The 16,750-nt window shown below is 42.0% G+C and overlaps 1 protein-coding gene across 1 annotated transcript; it reads left to right on the forward strand.

Moving 5' to 3' along the window:
* Window positions 1-12,010: 12,010 nt before the first annotated feature.
* Window positions 12,011-16,179, forward strand: PPP1R3C (protein phosphatase 1 regulatory subunit 3C). Its single transcript, XM_063405648.1, has 2 exons — window positions 12,011-12,155; window positions 13,650-16,179. Exon 2 carries the CDS (start codon window positions 13,651-13,653, stop codon window positions 14,593-14,595), a length of 945 nt encoding a protein of 314 aa, XP_063261718.1. The 5' UTR covers window positions 12,011-12,155; window position 13,650; the 3' UTR covers window positions 14,596-16,179.
* The last annotated feature ends 571 nt before the right edge of the window (window positions 16,180-16,750 follow it).

Consider the following 16,750-nt stretch of genomic DNA (forward strand, 5'->3'; position numbering starts at 1 on the left):
TTTTGCAAAACACCACACCACCTAAAATTACTAGATGGAACTATTTACATAATGGTTAACCAAGAATCCCAAACAATAAAAGAACTCCATATAAAAAAGTCTAAGAATTTTTTAATTTTGAGAGATAAGGGGGAAATATTTTCACCAGTGACTGACAATTATCTGCACTTTGTGGCTACTTAGTAGGAAAAATTATATTCCTTCTCTTGTAGGAAAAAGTATGTTTACAAAAAAAAGCCCCAAGCAGTAATAACCTTTCCAGGGAGTAGTCATAGTTTCTTGAGACCTTGATTTGTGTTCACATTCTCACTTTCAATTCAGGGTTCTCTAAACAACTTCTTAACTAGCAAATTTTCTGTCATCTATTGGAAAGTTTTAAGTTATCAAGTGATTAAGAAGGAAAAATATGAAAGAGATAATGGAATTTATTTTTCTGTTTGAAACTTAGCTTGGACCAGTTCTGTTGTGCTGTGTACAACCTGACATGAGCATGGACACTCCAGGCTAAATTTGGAAAGAATTCAAAGCAGGGCCACAGTGACCTGCAGGAACTTATTTGAATGTTCTTTTCCTTTGCTATGTACCTTTTATTATCTTATGTCAGTCGTCCAAGTTTATCTATGTGAAACTAACACTCTCCTATTTTTAAATTGCTTCTGAATATGGTGTAGAGTTTTTCCTTTAAAATATATGTTAATAGTTGTGCATTTGTGCTACCAAACTGGCACATGTTTGCAGCAGATCCACTGACATGCTGACCTTGTGTTTGCACCTGGTGTGTTAGCGTATGGTAAGACTAATTCACTGATTCTGTGAGGCACCACTTTGGAGCTCAAGGCTGCTCACCTTGGAAGCTGCCTCTCAGCTGCCACTGACCACAGGATTGCTCTTAGTCATTTTTCAGGACAAAGGAGTTCATCTCAAGTCCTGCTCTGTCTTCAGCAAACCCCTGACAAGACTAAATTTGTCAGAAAGACTCACTAAACCAATTCTTGACTGTCTTCTGTTAGCTACAAATGAGAGGAGGCAAGGATGAATCTGATCCCTTCCCCTTGTGTCCTTTGGGCAAGAATGGCACATTGAGTCCCTGCTATATTCCCTCCAGTAACCTGCCTTGCCTCAGTCCAGGCATGAGTTTTCCACTGTGGGGAGTTTGTTGTGCAGATATGTGAGCCCAGCCCCAAGACTGGCACACAGAGCTGTTAGACACTCGTGATTAGCACAGCTCCTCTAACTGCAGGGACAAAACAAAAAAGAGGTAGGAGGACAAATGGGATGCCAAGAAAACGTGCTTCTTAAAATGTCAGGTGTCATTTTAGCTGTCACCTTTTCCTAAATTTTGTGCTGCATCAGTTGAGGCACAAGGTGAAGGAAACAGAACAAAGGAAGGGCAGTGGCCAGTCATCTCCTCTGAATTAGAGACCTTGTGCTTAGCACAGCTCAAGGACACTAAAAGGGTTTGTTTTTTGTTTTTTTTTTAAATACCACCCAAGACTGAATTTCTATCAGAGTAATGATGTTTAGATAAATTCAAATGTGCCTACAAAACACTTACCTGCTGTGAAAATATAGAATTTATGAAAACTTAATATTTCCCTTCATAGTTAGATAATGTATCTAAATTATTTTTGCTTGGTTCTTTCTTGGCACCTATTACATTTAAATTATGACATTTGTGATGGGAGAAAAGGACCAACACAAACTGGCAGTGCTCCCTTCTGGGTTCCCTTTGAGGAAAATTCATGACCCCATAAAAATAGGGCTCTGTCATAGCATCTGGTCAGAAGAAAGCCTCTAGGAACAGAGGCTCTAGCCCAATGTTTTCCTAGTGTGACATCCATTTTTTTCCATCATGATTTCCTCCTGCTCTCTGTCTCCTACTTCAAATTAAACCAAATTTAGTAGGCAATTCCAGACATTCCTATTCAAAAGTGTCCCCTGGCAGGAAATCAGTGCCTTGTTTTTCAAATTAAAAAAGAGCAAGCAAATGAAGCATTTTCTCAGGATGTATGCTTATATATCTCTCACCCACTCTAAATCCACGCAAACGCTTTTTGCATCAGCCATCCTATCATCAGCCCTCTGAGCCTGGCTACCAAAGGCAAATTTAAGGCGGTTGAGTAGTCAATTATCTGCAAGAGTGAAGTCTCAGTGGGTAATTGAACTCATCTACTCAGAAGACTTAGAAAGGAAAAAAAAAGGGGTTAGATTTAATACTACATATCAACAACGGAGTCGTATTACATTTCGGTAGTAGCTAAAATGCTGTGTGACATAGCAGCAGCTCAAAGAGTTCTATCATACTTTCACCACAGGTTGTTGGAGTGTATATAGTCTGGTTTATCTGTAAGTCATGTTTCCTTCCTGCTATGAAGTCTTGCTCTAATTCAGATCTTTGACCATCTAACTTTTTGATAAGGCATGGAAACATCATCATTCCACCGTTAAACTTACATCAATATGAATCTGTAGGGAAAGGAGGTTTGCTCAGCTGGTCTGCTGAACAACTCCTTCTTCCAGAAACAGAGAATATAGACAGATGAAATAAATGTTAGGAAACACCTACTGAAACTGTAAGTTTTTTATGCCATTTCTTTTCAGCATTACGACAGATTTGAGTTATTTTTTTTTCGATCTGATCTGATTATAGTAAACTGGTACTGAAGTACAGAAACCCACAGATTCAAAGGAACCCCATGCTCTGTTAAATTTCTGCAAACTATTGTGGCTGTGGGGATGATGCACAGTGAAAGCATAATTGTCCCTAAAATCAGAACACATCCCACTGAATGCTTTTCTAAGCATCATCTTGCTCCATCAAGAAAAGCCTGGTAGGAGTTCCAAGTGGGAGTTCCCACCCTTGTTATTAGTTGCATTGTAAGTGTTACACACTGAGTGTGGTAACATTGTTCAGGGAAAGATCTTCAGGAGTATAATTACTCTTTCAAACTCATATGGATAAAGAAAGGAAATGGTCCTGAGAACAGAGGATCTCAAAGACCCATGAAAGCAAGAGACTGTATCTCTATTGACGTAGCTGAGAAGGTATCATTAGAAATGTCAGCCAGAGAACCAGGGCAGGGACTTTTTATATTTTTGTGGTAGATGTTATTCATACTTCACACCAGTCCGATGTGCTTACACTGGAGTAGGTCTCATGCAGTTTTACTAGTAACAGCTATTTTTTATCAACTTTGCATCCAAACTCTAATAATTTATACAGTTTAAACAAAATAGAGAATTATGTCTTATTTTGATAAAAAGCATAGAAAGAATATTTTTCTATCTTCAGCAAACCGATGTAAAAATAAAAACCATAAATGTCTGAGTACGGGAAGCTCCCTGTCTTGGACAGAATTACTTTTTCCTGCAAGAAGGATTAATTTGCATTCATTTTTGTATATAACTGTTATAAAAAACAAGACACAAGCATAAGCCTAGAATAAAAAGCTGTAGTATGCTATCAACTATATTATGTAATAGTTGATATATGTATATACTTTTCAAGTTCTGTGTGCTGTTTGAAAACACAGAGGACAAAACAAGTACTATATCATTTGCAAAACTTATAACAAGGGATGGTAGAAGTAGGATGTACTAGAAGAGACATTGAACGCTACTGACACTAAGGCTGAGCTAGACCTTTTGATTTGGAACCAGATCAGTGACAGAAGGCATAGCCCATTTCCTGTGCACAGCATCTAGGAAGATGATTTGACAATAGTCAAGAATACGTTTAGACTTGTGAAGTTTTAGGATGTAGTATGTGAATCAGCATTCTCAGTTTTTGGATGAACAGATAATGAATCATCACATCTCCTCCTCTACCTGTACTTACATTCTGTTATATAAAAGGGCCAGGTATACTATTTTATTTTCTGGTATTATACCTGCAGGGCATGCATAACCTGATTTTGAAACTAGCAGCCCTGATAAGAGGGTGTAATTTCTAAAGCAGAGACATTCCATTGACCAACACCCCATTCTGCTTTCAACATTTTTGTGCTGTGACTAGCAGAGAAGTTTCTCCTTAAATACCTTCTTCATGGGATATTCAAATACAAGCTGTATAAATTATGAATATGGCTATTATCTCGAGAAGCCAAATGTGTAATATATGATGGCAGTAATAAAATGAATGCATCATTTCTGTGCTACCTGTTTTATACAGAACTAGAGTTTATTTTCTTTCATGCTCATTGTCTGTATTACTGAGAAAAAAAAGCTAAGAGAGCAAGTTTTCTTTCGCTTGGGGTACAGAGAAATTTAAAAAGTTGGTAATTTAAATTGGATGGAAATAGATTTATTGTGTAAATATTTTACTTCCCTTCACTCCCTCACTTGCTCCCAAAGGACAGAACCACAACTTCCTCTCCCATAAAAGCCAGTTGATAAGGCCAGGCCCTGGCTTGGTGACAACAACCTCCTGTCCTATGAATAGGCTGAAACTGGACTCCATCTCTCTGAGCCTCTCCTGTCAGAGCTATGCATCTTTGCATGCATAAATATACTGCAGAGAAATATATGGGCGTAAAAAAAAGTATCAAGTACTTCAGGATGGGCTTTCCCTAATCTAGGAGAAGGACATGAATGCCATGCCACCAATGCCATGTGTTATATTGTGTCCCATCTCATTCTCTGCAAAGAGATCCTTGATAGTACTCTTTGCTGAAGACAAAGATTGGCTTTGTTTTTTAAATGTTATGTTTCCAAGAAGCACTCTGTTGGACATTTATTCCTGTGAACATTACAACTTTGCTAAAAATAAAAATTTCTAGCTGCCTCTGGATTAAGAGAAGCTTTTTGCTTTCAGCTAGTCCGGGAATAAAAACAACACACTCAGTGATTTCTCTTCAGATGAAAGCCCTCAACTCCTCAAACCCTTAAAGTGTACATTATGACTAGGAAATGCATGTCAGTGTCATCAAGGGGATCCACGCCTTTGCAGCAGAGTGAAGGGTAGATGAAGCTGGGCCGTGAGCTGTGCTTTGCTCAATGAACTAAGTGCATCCAGTTGCCTGGTTAACACAAAGTGGTTAAAAAGAACTGGTCAGGAAGGATGTGTGGGGGTTAGGTTTGCATTAGAGCATTAGGTTTACATTAAGAGCGGTGGAAGGTCACCAGCATGGTGAGTGGTCTGGATTGTGCTGCAGAAGGTGAGACTGAGGGAACTGACTTTGCTCAGCTTGCAAAAGAAAAGCTAAGTCAGAGTGGGTCAGAATGCAGCCTCCCACTGCTAAGAGGAAATCAAGAGAAGATGGAGCCAGAATTTCCCTTGAGAAGTATAGCAAAAGGAAAAGAGGCAGTGGTCACGTGTTGCAGAACAGGAATTCCAGAGAGATAAACTGAAAAAATTAATAGAGATGTTAGCTCTGGTACAGGTTGTCTAGACAGGCTGTGTCCTTGAAGGTGTTAAAATTTCAGCTGGACAAGCAACCTGAGCAGCCAGATCTAACTTTGCTATTCCTATTTTGCTATTCAAAGCTATCCATCAAAGCTGTTCCTGCTTTGAGGAGGAGACTGGATTATGTGACCTCAAAAGCCCTCTTGCAACCTCCACTGTTCTGTGACTGCAATTCTCCAGAGAAGCATGCAAGATTATTCTCACTGATTAAAACCATTTTAAATCTTGCAAAACTTACTGTAAGCATTATTGCATATATGGAGCAAGCACATTTTGACAGTAAACCATCTGTGTTCTGGGAAGCAGCATCTAAGAATAACCTAAAGAAACCAGTTTATTGCAAATATATTATTTAGGCCACAAATCTTTCTACACTCAGGGCCATAACTACTTCCCCTTCCACTGCAGGATGAAAGAGGACTGATGATGTTACAGCACTTGGATTAAAGAGCTTCATTCTTTCCAGCAGATCTAAAAATGAAGTGAATGTCTGCATGAAATCTGACCTCAGTGAAACCGGGGAAATATACATTCATATACATATGTATGCTGCACCCAAAGAGGGATAACTAGGTCAGATTTTGGGAAACTCATATTTTTTGTCTGAGGTGGTTAGAAATTAAACTAAATCTGAAAGAGAAAAGCTTCATTCATTCATCTCTTAGATGTATGCCATAGGGGAGCTTTTTCCCCCACACAGAAAATCCAAGAAAAACTTGGCACAGAATTCCACTGTACTGATTTCCAAGCCCAGTTCTTCCCTTGTGATACACAAGACAAAAAGGACCTTGTAAGAGAACCTAAAATAGAGAAATGGATCATGTCTCTTGGGTGGCAGAACAAGAAAAGGAGTGTTACTCGGACCCTTCAAGGGCTTCTAAACACTCAGTGTGAACATCTTGCAGCTGTTAGATGGGCTGCTGTCAGACATAGCAATGCTTATTTAGGATGAAGGTTTTATTCAACATAAATTTTATGGGAGTGGTAATCATATTGAATAATCATGTGGCTCCTGCAAGTCTGTAGGGAATTGTGCACATGTGGATAAAAAATTCACATTTTTCCTTGAGAGATTGCAAAGAACGAGAACACTGCCCACATAGCTGATGGAAGTGTCTGCTCAGCCAACATTTGCTTCTTCACACAACATTAAGCATAAACCAAATTGGACAAAGCAGCATTTCACTTACTGTTTTCTTTGGAAAAGACTAGTCATCAGCAGAGGTGATTCCTTCACCTGGGCCTAGGAAAAAAAAGAATAAACATTGATTATCTACACACAACAACATGATTTATATTTATAAAATGTTTGGCCATAGATTATCGAAGTTCAACCATATCAGATGTGTGGTTAAAAATAAAACCTAGAAAAAATGGAGAAAAAGAATGCCATAATATTGAAGCACCACATTTATTTCAGATATCTAGGAGAGCCTTTGCATTCTTAAAAGTGAATCTAGTCTGTATTTATAAGCCAGATTTGTACTCATGTGTAAAATATATGTATGTGTTTTGTTTTCTACACTCTTCTAAAACACTTCATGGAAAGTTCAGGTTATTCCAAGAATGAATACTTACATTTATACCCTTTTGCTTTTCTTTCCCTTTTCTCTGTACATTGTAGCAATTTATAAATAATGTGGCATTGTCTTTATTTCATCTTACTGTATACTAGCAAAGCAATTATACTTATAAAAGAATGCATTTTGCATAAAATCAGTTTAAAGATTTTTTCTCAAAATATCTTGAATTTAATATAATCACATGACATTAAAACTTGAGCAGCCTGAGATATGTTTTCTTGCTTTTTCTATATCACCTTTTTCAGAATGCAACACACTTCTCTGCCACTATACATTTCCAAAGTGATGACTCATCTACAATTGAATTATTTATCATTAATCAGCCTTAACAAATTAGACATTTTAAATCAATTTCTAGCTTCTACTTCAGTCCAAAGCTTTCAGGTTCAAGGAATTTAAATGTCTTTGAATTTAACCTTAGAAAGTTGCAAGAGTGGCAAGACCTTGCACTATTGACTGAAATGGAATGAGACCTGGAACCCCTATAAATGCCCAAGGAATTAGAACCATATCCTGTTGCTTTAAGGAAACGTAAACCCCATCCATCTTTGCATTTGGCTGCATGTTGCTTGCCCTGCTCTCTAGGGGATGGTTGTGGCAGTAGGGCAGTGAGGGCAGTGCAATATTTTTTTCCAGACTTTCTCTGATTTGCCCATTAATAAGTGATTACAATTTACAAGTATCTCAGTGAGGGCTTCCCAACATCTGTAGTATGTTGGATCTGGTTGAAATCCAGTCCCCCTCAACCAACCATGAGAAATAGGCTAATAAAAATTCTAAAAATATCAAAAAAGTATTTATTCCTTGTATGGACTGTGCCAGTGCTGAAGAAATTCCTAAAACAATAACAGAGTTTCCCAGGACTAGCTTCCTTGGTATATATTTACAACCATCAGTAATTTTCAAAGTTCACCAAAGGGTTCTGAGAAACAGGTAAAGAATATAGCCTTCTATTAAGACTTAATAAAACTGCTGCTCACTGTATTTCATCAGATAAACCATTAAAAGTAATTTTAAATTTTCAAAGGCTTACAGGCTCAACTGACTTGCTATGTACCTGAAAAACTACTATTTGTCTCACGGTCACATTCATAGAAAACTGCAACCCAACTTCATAGATAATACACATTTACAAGGATTAGTCTTAGCAGCAGAGAACAAATATTGAACAGAAGAGCTCAAGTGAAGGAAAAAAAAAAAGGCTGCTGTAAACCTTGTGTGACAGAGTTGTGGCTGTCTATTACCAGAGATGTTCTTTCAAGTCACTAAAGCTCTGTGTAATTCACAGGTCTTGTGTGATGCTGCAGGAACAAAATACATGCCAGCCAAAATAAGGTGGACATATTCTGTTTTCTAACAACACCAGTATAGTGCCACTGGCCAAGCAATTTGTTTTAGTTTCAAGCCCAAAACCAAATCAAAAGCTTCCCTGCTCAATTGCATATTGTTACTGCATTAAGCTGGCATTGCTCTCCCACCCAGCAAACAGCAAGGATTTCTCAAGGGATGCATTACTATGCAAGTGAAATGGAGATATGTTTTTTTCTCTCTGGACTTTTTTACCTATAAATGTGGTCCTGACTTCATTTTGCTCTGAGGAAATATTTGCTTATCTTTGCTTCAAAAGGCTTTAATTAAATGCTAACTGCTCCTCTACTCTTTCTACATCCTCCACTCCAACGTATTTCCTGTCTTCCCTCCTGAACCTGTGGGGGAGGACAGCCAAGAAGCAGAGCGACCTAAAAGTAATAAAGTCAGAGTAAACCACAAAATCCTTGCTTAATTACTCAGTTTCAGAACAGAGGCTGAAAAAAGGCAGTTCTTTCATTCTCATAAAATGAGAGCCAGCAAACAGATGACCAGAGCAGCCCATTGTGGTGTGATAGCTGACAGGAAGGCATGATCACTCATTATCTGTTCCCAGAAGTGCTGATTGAAAGGTCTTGGTTAGTTCAGGTGAGGTGAAAAGTGGCAAGACCCAGAGGACCATCTGCATGTAAAAGCATTCACTGTGCAGCTGATACCATATATTTGTCTTTGAACAGAACAGCGTGAACCCAATTGCCTGTTTGTCACCGAGCAACCCCAATGAAGTCCTTGAAAGCGAGCCTGTGCCTTACATTGCACCTGGACCATTTAGGCTGCAAACTGTTTTTAAAAACATACATTTAAGGTTTAGTGAAACTATGGTAGCTATATTAAAACTGTGTTTTCTACAGCTAACTTGTTTCAACTAACTTACTACATCTAACATGCCACCTTTTCAGGAAAAGACAAAGAACTAGTCTGGATGATCAGTTTGGGTTTCCTTCTTACAGATGCAGTTGGAGGTACAACGCCCTGTGATGGGGTTTGATTTTATACTCAGCTCGGCTTTTTCCAGTAATATACTTCTGCCATTGTGCACCTACAAATGTCAGAAAAGCTGATGTGCCACAAAGTGCTGTCAAATGCACAGTAAGATAGTAATTTTTTTCCTCTGGTGCTCCTATTTTAGCAGCGCTATTTGATAGGTAAGACAGACAGATCTACATTTTAAGATGCCAAACCAAAGTATCTGGAAACCTGACTCCTCTATAAAAAGCACAGCTAGGGAACCATCACTGACAGGACAAACTGGTGTGCTAACTCAGATAACCCTGTCAGTTTGCCTCAGTGCAGAGACATCTCCCTGGATGAGGAAAGAGTTGCCCTGGCTCTGCACAGTGCTCTCTGCTTGTATTGGCAATCAGGAACTGGGACACCAGTCCACGGCCATGAATGTGCTCCAGATTACCAATTAGGCACAAAGTTACTGAATCCAGCCTGTATTTACTGACTTGGGCAATGATATGCCCTGAAAGGCTCTGGATGTCACTACTGGCTTTTTTGCTAAACATATAACTTCAAACAATCTTTCAAGATGTGTTCCAGTTTGGGCAAAACAGGTATTTTACACAGCAGGAGCAAAATATTTTATAGCACCAACAGCGCAATGAGCTACTACATAGCAGAAGAAATGTGTGTAGGAAAGCCTTGAGGCAACTTTTTTACAGGCTTCAAGCAGCTCTTATTTAGTGCTTGTAGATAGTGTGATAGAACAGCCCCAGCTGCTGCACGTGATCCCTGATAACACAGCAGCCCAGCTAAGCAGTGTGTGTGGGAAGCTGCATGGACAAAGATTCCAGTAGCACAGGCTCATAAAACTCCAGAGTTATTTACTCATTTTTTATAATGGGTAAGTAGAAGAGATTTAGTAAGTGCCAGCCATGTGTCCAGTCCTCCCATATACCCATGTGTATGTTTGGCCTGGCTTACTGCAGGTAGGTGGCTGGGGTTGAGAGTCTTTGTAGCTCCTCCTCCAAAAAAAAACAAACCTGTGACTAGTAAGGCAAGGCTTCCAACACACAGATGCTGTTTTCTATCACTTTCTGTAGACAAACAATGAGAAAATATCATCTGCCTTTGAGAGGGAGCCAGCAGTCACCAAAAAATAAGAGAAGGGAAAAGATAGGAAGAGCAATGTGAGCGGCAGGAATGCAATTTGAGAAGAGGAGGACCAGGGAAGGCTGTCCTGAGTACCTGGCTCTGGGGACCAGAGCAGGACCTTCCAAAGACTTGTCTGCATTGCCAGTTACTGCTTCAGGCTTCATCTGGGTGATACTTAATATCATGTACTGTCATGAAAGGCAGGAACTTCAGTCACCAAGGGTTGGAACTAAGAAACAGAAGTGTTACTGTCTTGTGAATACTCTCATTATATGTACAGAGGCAGATACTGATCCATGTGCCATGCATCCATCAGCAGGAGCCTCTAGCCCTTCCTGAATGTTTGTTCTCTCTGCTTATATGTAGCTTGAATACAAGATGGAAGTGTCCTTGTCATCATCTGCTATGCTCACACCTTATCTTCTAATAAGTTCTCACACATAAGCAGTAGAGCTTTTAATTTCTTCTGCTCACAAATCAAGAACAGAAAAATCCTTTACTGTTTGTTTATCACTGTAATCCCCCTTTGCTTCACATCGAACACAGAACTTCCTGCTGTTCATTTGTATGTGGTCTCATCTACTGGTAAAAGCTGTGAACTCAGAAAATCACAGTTCACAGACTGCCTATCACATCTTGTAGGCTGACTGCAAATCATCCACCGCCCTTGGGAAAGAGCAGCTGAGCAGCAAGAAGGTGGCAGTGGAACTGTTTATCCACAGAAGACCCCAAGAGAAAGTTAGCAACCAGGACTTTGAAGAGGGGTAACTCAGGGATGAGCCTTTCCTGGTAGGATTACTCGCAGGCTGCAGAGGACAGCACGCTGTCACCTGCGGGCTGCCCACAGCCTCTGCAAGGCTTGTCTGCCCCGGGGTCTCTGGGCGGCGGGACACCAGCACTGCTATGCCCAATGCTGTGGAGGCTGCCCTCCGCCAGATTCTGTCCCTTTCCTCTGGAAAAAGGCAGTAGATAAAATGTGGGACCTACAGCAGGGCCTGCCATCCTCAGTCAGTGCACAGATCACCAGGTGTGGGAGGTGAAAAGCCATCAGCACCATTCACATTAAAAAATCAAAAGTACTTTTCCACTGAGGACACAGGCAGTTATATTCCAGGATGATGGATTTCTGGCCCTGGGAGCATTACGTTACAACTCAGGGTCCCAGCTCGTTTCCAGCGAAGCAGAGAAGTCTGTAATTTAACGCGGGTTCTGTTCCGCTGGACAGGGTCCCGAGCCGCCCCTCACGGGCGCACGCGAGCGGCCCGTGCAGCGATCCCCCGAGGGGCAGGGCCGCCGGCAGGGCCGCGTGCTGGGCCGGCCGCGCCCGGAGCCCTGCGTGCGCGGAGCCCTGCGTGCGCGGAGCCCTGCGTGCCCGGAGCCCTGCGCGCCCGGCGCCCGGAGCCCTGCGCGCCCGGAGCCCTGCGCGCCCGGAGCCCTGCGTGCGCGGAGCCCTGCGCGCCCGCAGCTGCCGCTGCCCTTCCCCAAGGACGGGGAGCGGGGGCAGCTCCGGGCACGGACACCGAAAGGGCGCCGGGAGCGTGGCCGGCAGCTCCCGGCCGGGCAGCGGCGGCCGCGCCCCCCCGCACAGCCCCGGCGGGGCCGCCCCTTGGCCGCGGGCCGCGGGCCGGCCCCATAAAGGCGGCGGCGCGGCGGGCGCGGCCCGCAGCGGCGGTGGCGGCCCCAGCACTGCACCGCACCAGGTAAGCGCCGGCCGGGCCCCGCTGCCCGCCCGGCTGTGCCAGCGGCGCCCGGGGCGCGCTGCGCTCCGCGGGTCCCGCCGGGCACTGCCCCGCTTCAGCAGCCCGCAGCTGCTGCGGCTGGGGAGTGGGGTTTGCATGCTTGGCTGTTCGTTGCTATTTCGGTGTTGCGTGGGCTTTTTTTTTTTTTTTTTTCCTCCTCCCCCTAACACTGCAAAAGCTCGGGTCACCAAAGTTGCGGAGAGAGTATTTCTGAAGCCTTAGTTCTTTTCCTAATAAAGCAAAGCAAAAGTTGGTTGATTTGATTCTCCTCTTTTAACTCTCCTCCTACTGCTTATTATGGTAAATAATCCACAATAAAAAAAAAAAAAAAAAAGGCAAGAAGATGAGGCCAGTGCAGCTTCTGCTTTATTTTTGGCAGGGCTCTGGAATACCAGTGAGAACTCTGGGAATCAGAAAGCCATTTATTTAAGTGACAAAGCAAATGCCTTTCTGTGACTCAACAAAACTCTGCATTTCCAGCGAGGACTGCATCCATCTCAGCAGAGATGTGCTACTGTCGAAGCCCCTTTTTAGAAATATTTGAGCTATCTGGATTTGAGTGGGCCATGGCCTCACACAGTAATTTTGATATCCATCATCTGAGAGGGAGGGTTATGAGTAATTCTCTACAAATAAAACTGTAGCATTCTTATTGAATACTTGCAGTAGACTTTCAGCATGGTCTTTAGGGATTATCAAAAGTTGTTTTAAAGTTAATTCTAGAAGCCTAATGAAGTGAAAAAATAGTATGTCCCTCTTTTCTCCCACTTTTTTCCCCTGCTTCACTCAGCAGTTTACATTAACAGTGCAAAGAGCCCTATTACTTAGACCTGGGTTCATAGCTCATAAAAATATTTCTAAAGATGCTTTAATATTGTTATTCAACCAAACAGTGCCTAAAAAGATCGATTACTAGTTGTTCAGAGTTGCAGAATGATGGTTCTGCATAAAGATACATAGAATACCACCTGATGCTCTGAGGGGATAGGCAACTTGCTTAATATAGTGCTGTCTGTGCTCAGAGATAAAGCAGCTGATCCAGCTTGTTAGAATTTTAACACCTCACTCAGGGCCTCTAAGAGGGAAGTTCAAGCGAATGAGTACTTCCACTTTAATCTGATCTGTTTTACTCGTTATTAGAATGTTCTTTTGTGTATTTTCAGTAAAATATATTCAATTAGCTTTCACTAAAATCTGTTTTTCAGAGGTTGGGATAAAGAAAGGACAGTAGATTTGAATTGAAGAAGTTTAGGATTGGCAAGAAATGACTGACTAGTCTCACCCTGGTTTCTTAGGTAGAACTGTCAATTTTGATTTAGGCTGCATTGTTTAAAATTGTGCAGAGATGAGGCCGTGAATAATTAATGGATGAATGGATGAAGCAAACACACATTCTTGAGAAGCTTCTTATCTGATGTAATAAATGATAACATCCTGTGTTTCTTCTGCACTCAGAATGATACAGATCTTGGACCCGAGACCCTTGCCCAGCTCCAGCATGCCAGTGGATATGGCCATGCGAATTTGCATAGCCCATTCTCCACCGCTGAAGAGTTTCCTCAGCCCCCTCGAGGACTGCCAAAGAACCAACTTTGTGAACAGGCTCAAGCCTCTCAGGCCGTGTCTTCATGTGAAATGTGACTCTGAAGATCAGAAGAGCGACTGGACCCCCTCGGCAGCCCGAGCCAAGAAGCGTGTTGTGTTTGCAGACTCCAAGGGGCTGTCCCTGACAGTGATCCACACCTTCTCCGAGTTCCAGGAGCCCCCTGTGTGGGATCTGCAGTTTGACCTCTTAGGCATTGAGAGCATAACATCCAACTTAAAACTCCATGAGGAGAAAAACCTGATTCTGGGTTTCCCTCAGCCCTCAGCTGACTACCTGGACTTCAGGAACCGTCTGCAGACTAACCTGGTCTGCCTGGAGACCTGCACCCTGCAAGAGAAGGTGCTGTCAGGCACTGTGAAAGTAAAAAATGTGAGCTTTGAGAAAAAGGTTCAGGTTCGTATTACTTTCGATACGTGGAAGACCTACAAAGATGTTGAGTGTGTGTACATGAACAATGTTTACAGTGATTTTGAAAATGATACCTTCTCATTTGCCATTGATTTCCCTCCTGCCATTTCCTCTGAAGAGAAGATAGAGTTTTGCATTTCTTACCAAAGTGGAGAACATACTTTCTGGGACAATAATGAGGGTCAGAATTACAAAATTGTACACGCAGAGTGGAAGCCTAGTGGTGTTCAGATACCATCTGCCAAGGAAGGCTACGTAGATCTTCAGACTTCAAGGAGAGGACAAGAGAGAGAACCTGATCAGCTGGGCAGTCCAAGGTTGTCCAGTGGCCTCTTTCCCCAGTGGCAGAGCCTGGGTCAGATTGAAAGTTCATCACCATATTGGTGATCCACACTACTGAGGAAGCATCCTTCCATTTGGCACCAGAACAGTGCTAGTTTTCTGGCTCACAAACTGCATGGTGAAACCACCTGGCAGGTGTTTTTTTGCTATCTGAACAAACCCAAGTTCATTAGACTGTGGGACTTGTTAAACCATATTATGCTCCTGAAGTTCTTAGCCAAACCTTATCCTTGGAAGGAAAGAAAACCAAGGTGCAACTCATGTGTATGCTGCATACTATAGGAGTAGCTTGCCTGTATCTCGAGTGTATGCTGCTTTCTTCCTGCTGTCAGCTCTCCTGGGTCACAGCGAGGGAGACTTGCAAAGTAGTGTGGAAGGCAGTGGTGTCTCAGCAAGCTGTGGTGACTGTGTGTGAGAGTATGTGTGCACAGGGATGGAAACAGAAGGTCACACCTCATTTTGCACCTGTCAGGAGTGCAGGAGATGCTGTCAGGAGGCTTTCTGTGACCTCTACATGCTTGTAGCAAAGGCAGGTAGGGATGCATGGCAAAGATTTGTGGCTTCAATACATGATAAGAAACTTGGAGAGGATAACGGAAAAGTGGGAAAACGGGAAGAGGTAGAATGTTCTACATAACTTGGAGATGTGCAATGTTCTAATTTCTTCTTTCCAAAGTTGCTTTTTTAGATCTCAGAGAAAGATGTATGAGATGAAATGGAGACTAAACAAAATGATGTAAAGTGAATAGTAGAAGTGACCACTGCTTTTAAGAAGGCCTCTCTGTCCTTACTGTCCTTGTGAAGCCTTGCATTTGATATCAAATGTAACCTTGACTTCACCATCCTACTTATTTAGCAGGTAGATGATTGCCTTTCAACATTAAAAGAAAAACGTGCCTTTGAAAAAATTTTAAAGCCACCTGACTATGTCAAAAATAAGGTTAGGCAACAAAACAAAGCAAATTGTGAATTTCCTACTCTATAGTATCATTAGGTGATTCCACTCATCACCTGATCTATTCTTACAGCATCTGATGGTTGAGTATCCTGCTCCTAATGGCAACGTTAGCCATGACTTTTCACAAGTAACATAGGCAAGGTCCTTCATATTGAAGACAGTGAATTAGCTGCACTTTTTGAGAGCTGATTTCTTTAAAAGAGTGGGGTTGTTACTAGTTTTTTCTAGGCCAAATATAGGCTTGCACATAGAAAACTCTTCTGGTTTATTTTACCTCATTTTTTAAAGTTTATTTTTTTTAGACTTTAGTAAACTAATATATATTTTGTATCTGTATGCTTGTAATTTGGCTTTTTGAGCTGTCAGACTCTAAATGTTGTCTGGGTTTCATGCAAGACTTGTGTGAGAAATTGTCCAGTACATGCTCAGCAAGGTGTGAATGCTAGCACACCTTTTAACTATACAGAAATGGTGTTAACATCAAAAAATAAATCACATTTTTGTCTGCAGCTAAGAAGTATAATAGCCTGAGTGTGAAGCTACTTGCAGTGCAGCAAGATGTTAAATACTAAGGTGAAATAAGCCTCCTCCACTAATTGCACTTTTCCTTATGTAACCTTTGCTGTTACGTGTAAACTAGCCATTTTAAGAATAAATTTTATTTTGATACATCTGGTTCTCACTGTGTCAGCTCAATCTATCTATTTTCTCAGCTTCTGTTAAACAAATCTAGCCGTGATACAAGGTACAACCAGTTTGTTCTGTGCCATGGGATCTGCTAAAGCTGGCTGTGGTATGGCATCTCAGGTCCGAAGCTGGCATTACCCTGAAAATGAAATCCAAGCTCTTCACTAAAAGGGAGATCCTCGAAAGTATTCAGCTTGCAAGTTGTATCATTTTAAAAATCACTATATCTTACTAAATTTACCCGGAATATTTTGGTTTGACAGATTTTGTCAAGAGTCTTGCTGTGCTGTGGGCCAGTCTGGCAGGAGAGCATCGTAGTCTGAGGGCCAGACTTACCTGCTGAGCTAGAGCATATGTGATGCATGGATGGGTGAATCCAGACAGCAGCATTTAATGGTTTCTGGCTTGCTTTCACCTTGCCTTGGCTACTTGTGCTGCCTCCTGCAGCTGTGCTGCTGTTTAGGGCAGTGGGAGGTTGCACCAGCAATGCACAGACCTGCCACGCTCTGAGCCAGCCGTGCACCTCTGATGCTGCAGCGTGGCCTCAAAGGCACT

The sequence above is a fragment of the Prinia subflava genome, chromosome 9 (assembly GCF_021018805.1).
Source record: "Prinia subflava isolate CZ2003 ecotype Zambia chromosome 9, Cam_Psub_1.2, whole genome shotgun sequence".
NCBI lineage: Eukaryota > Metazoa > Chordata > Aves > Passeriformes > Cisticolidae > Prinia > Prinia subflava.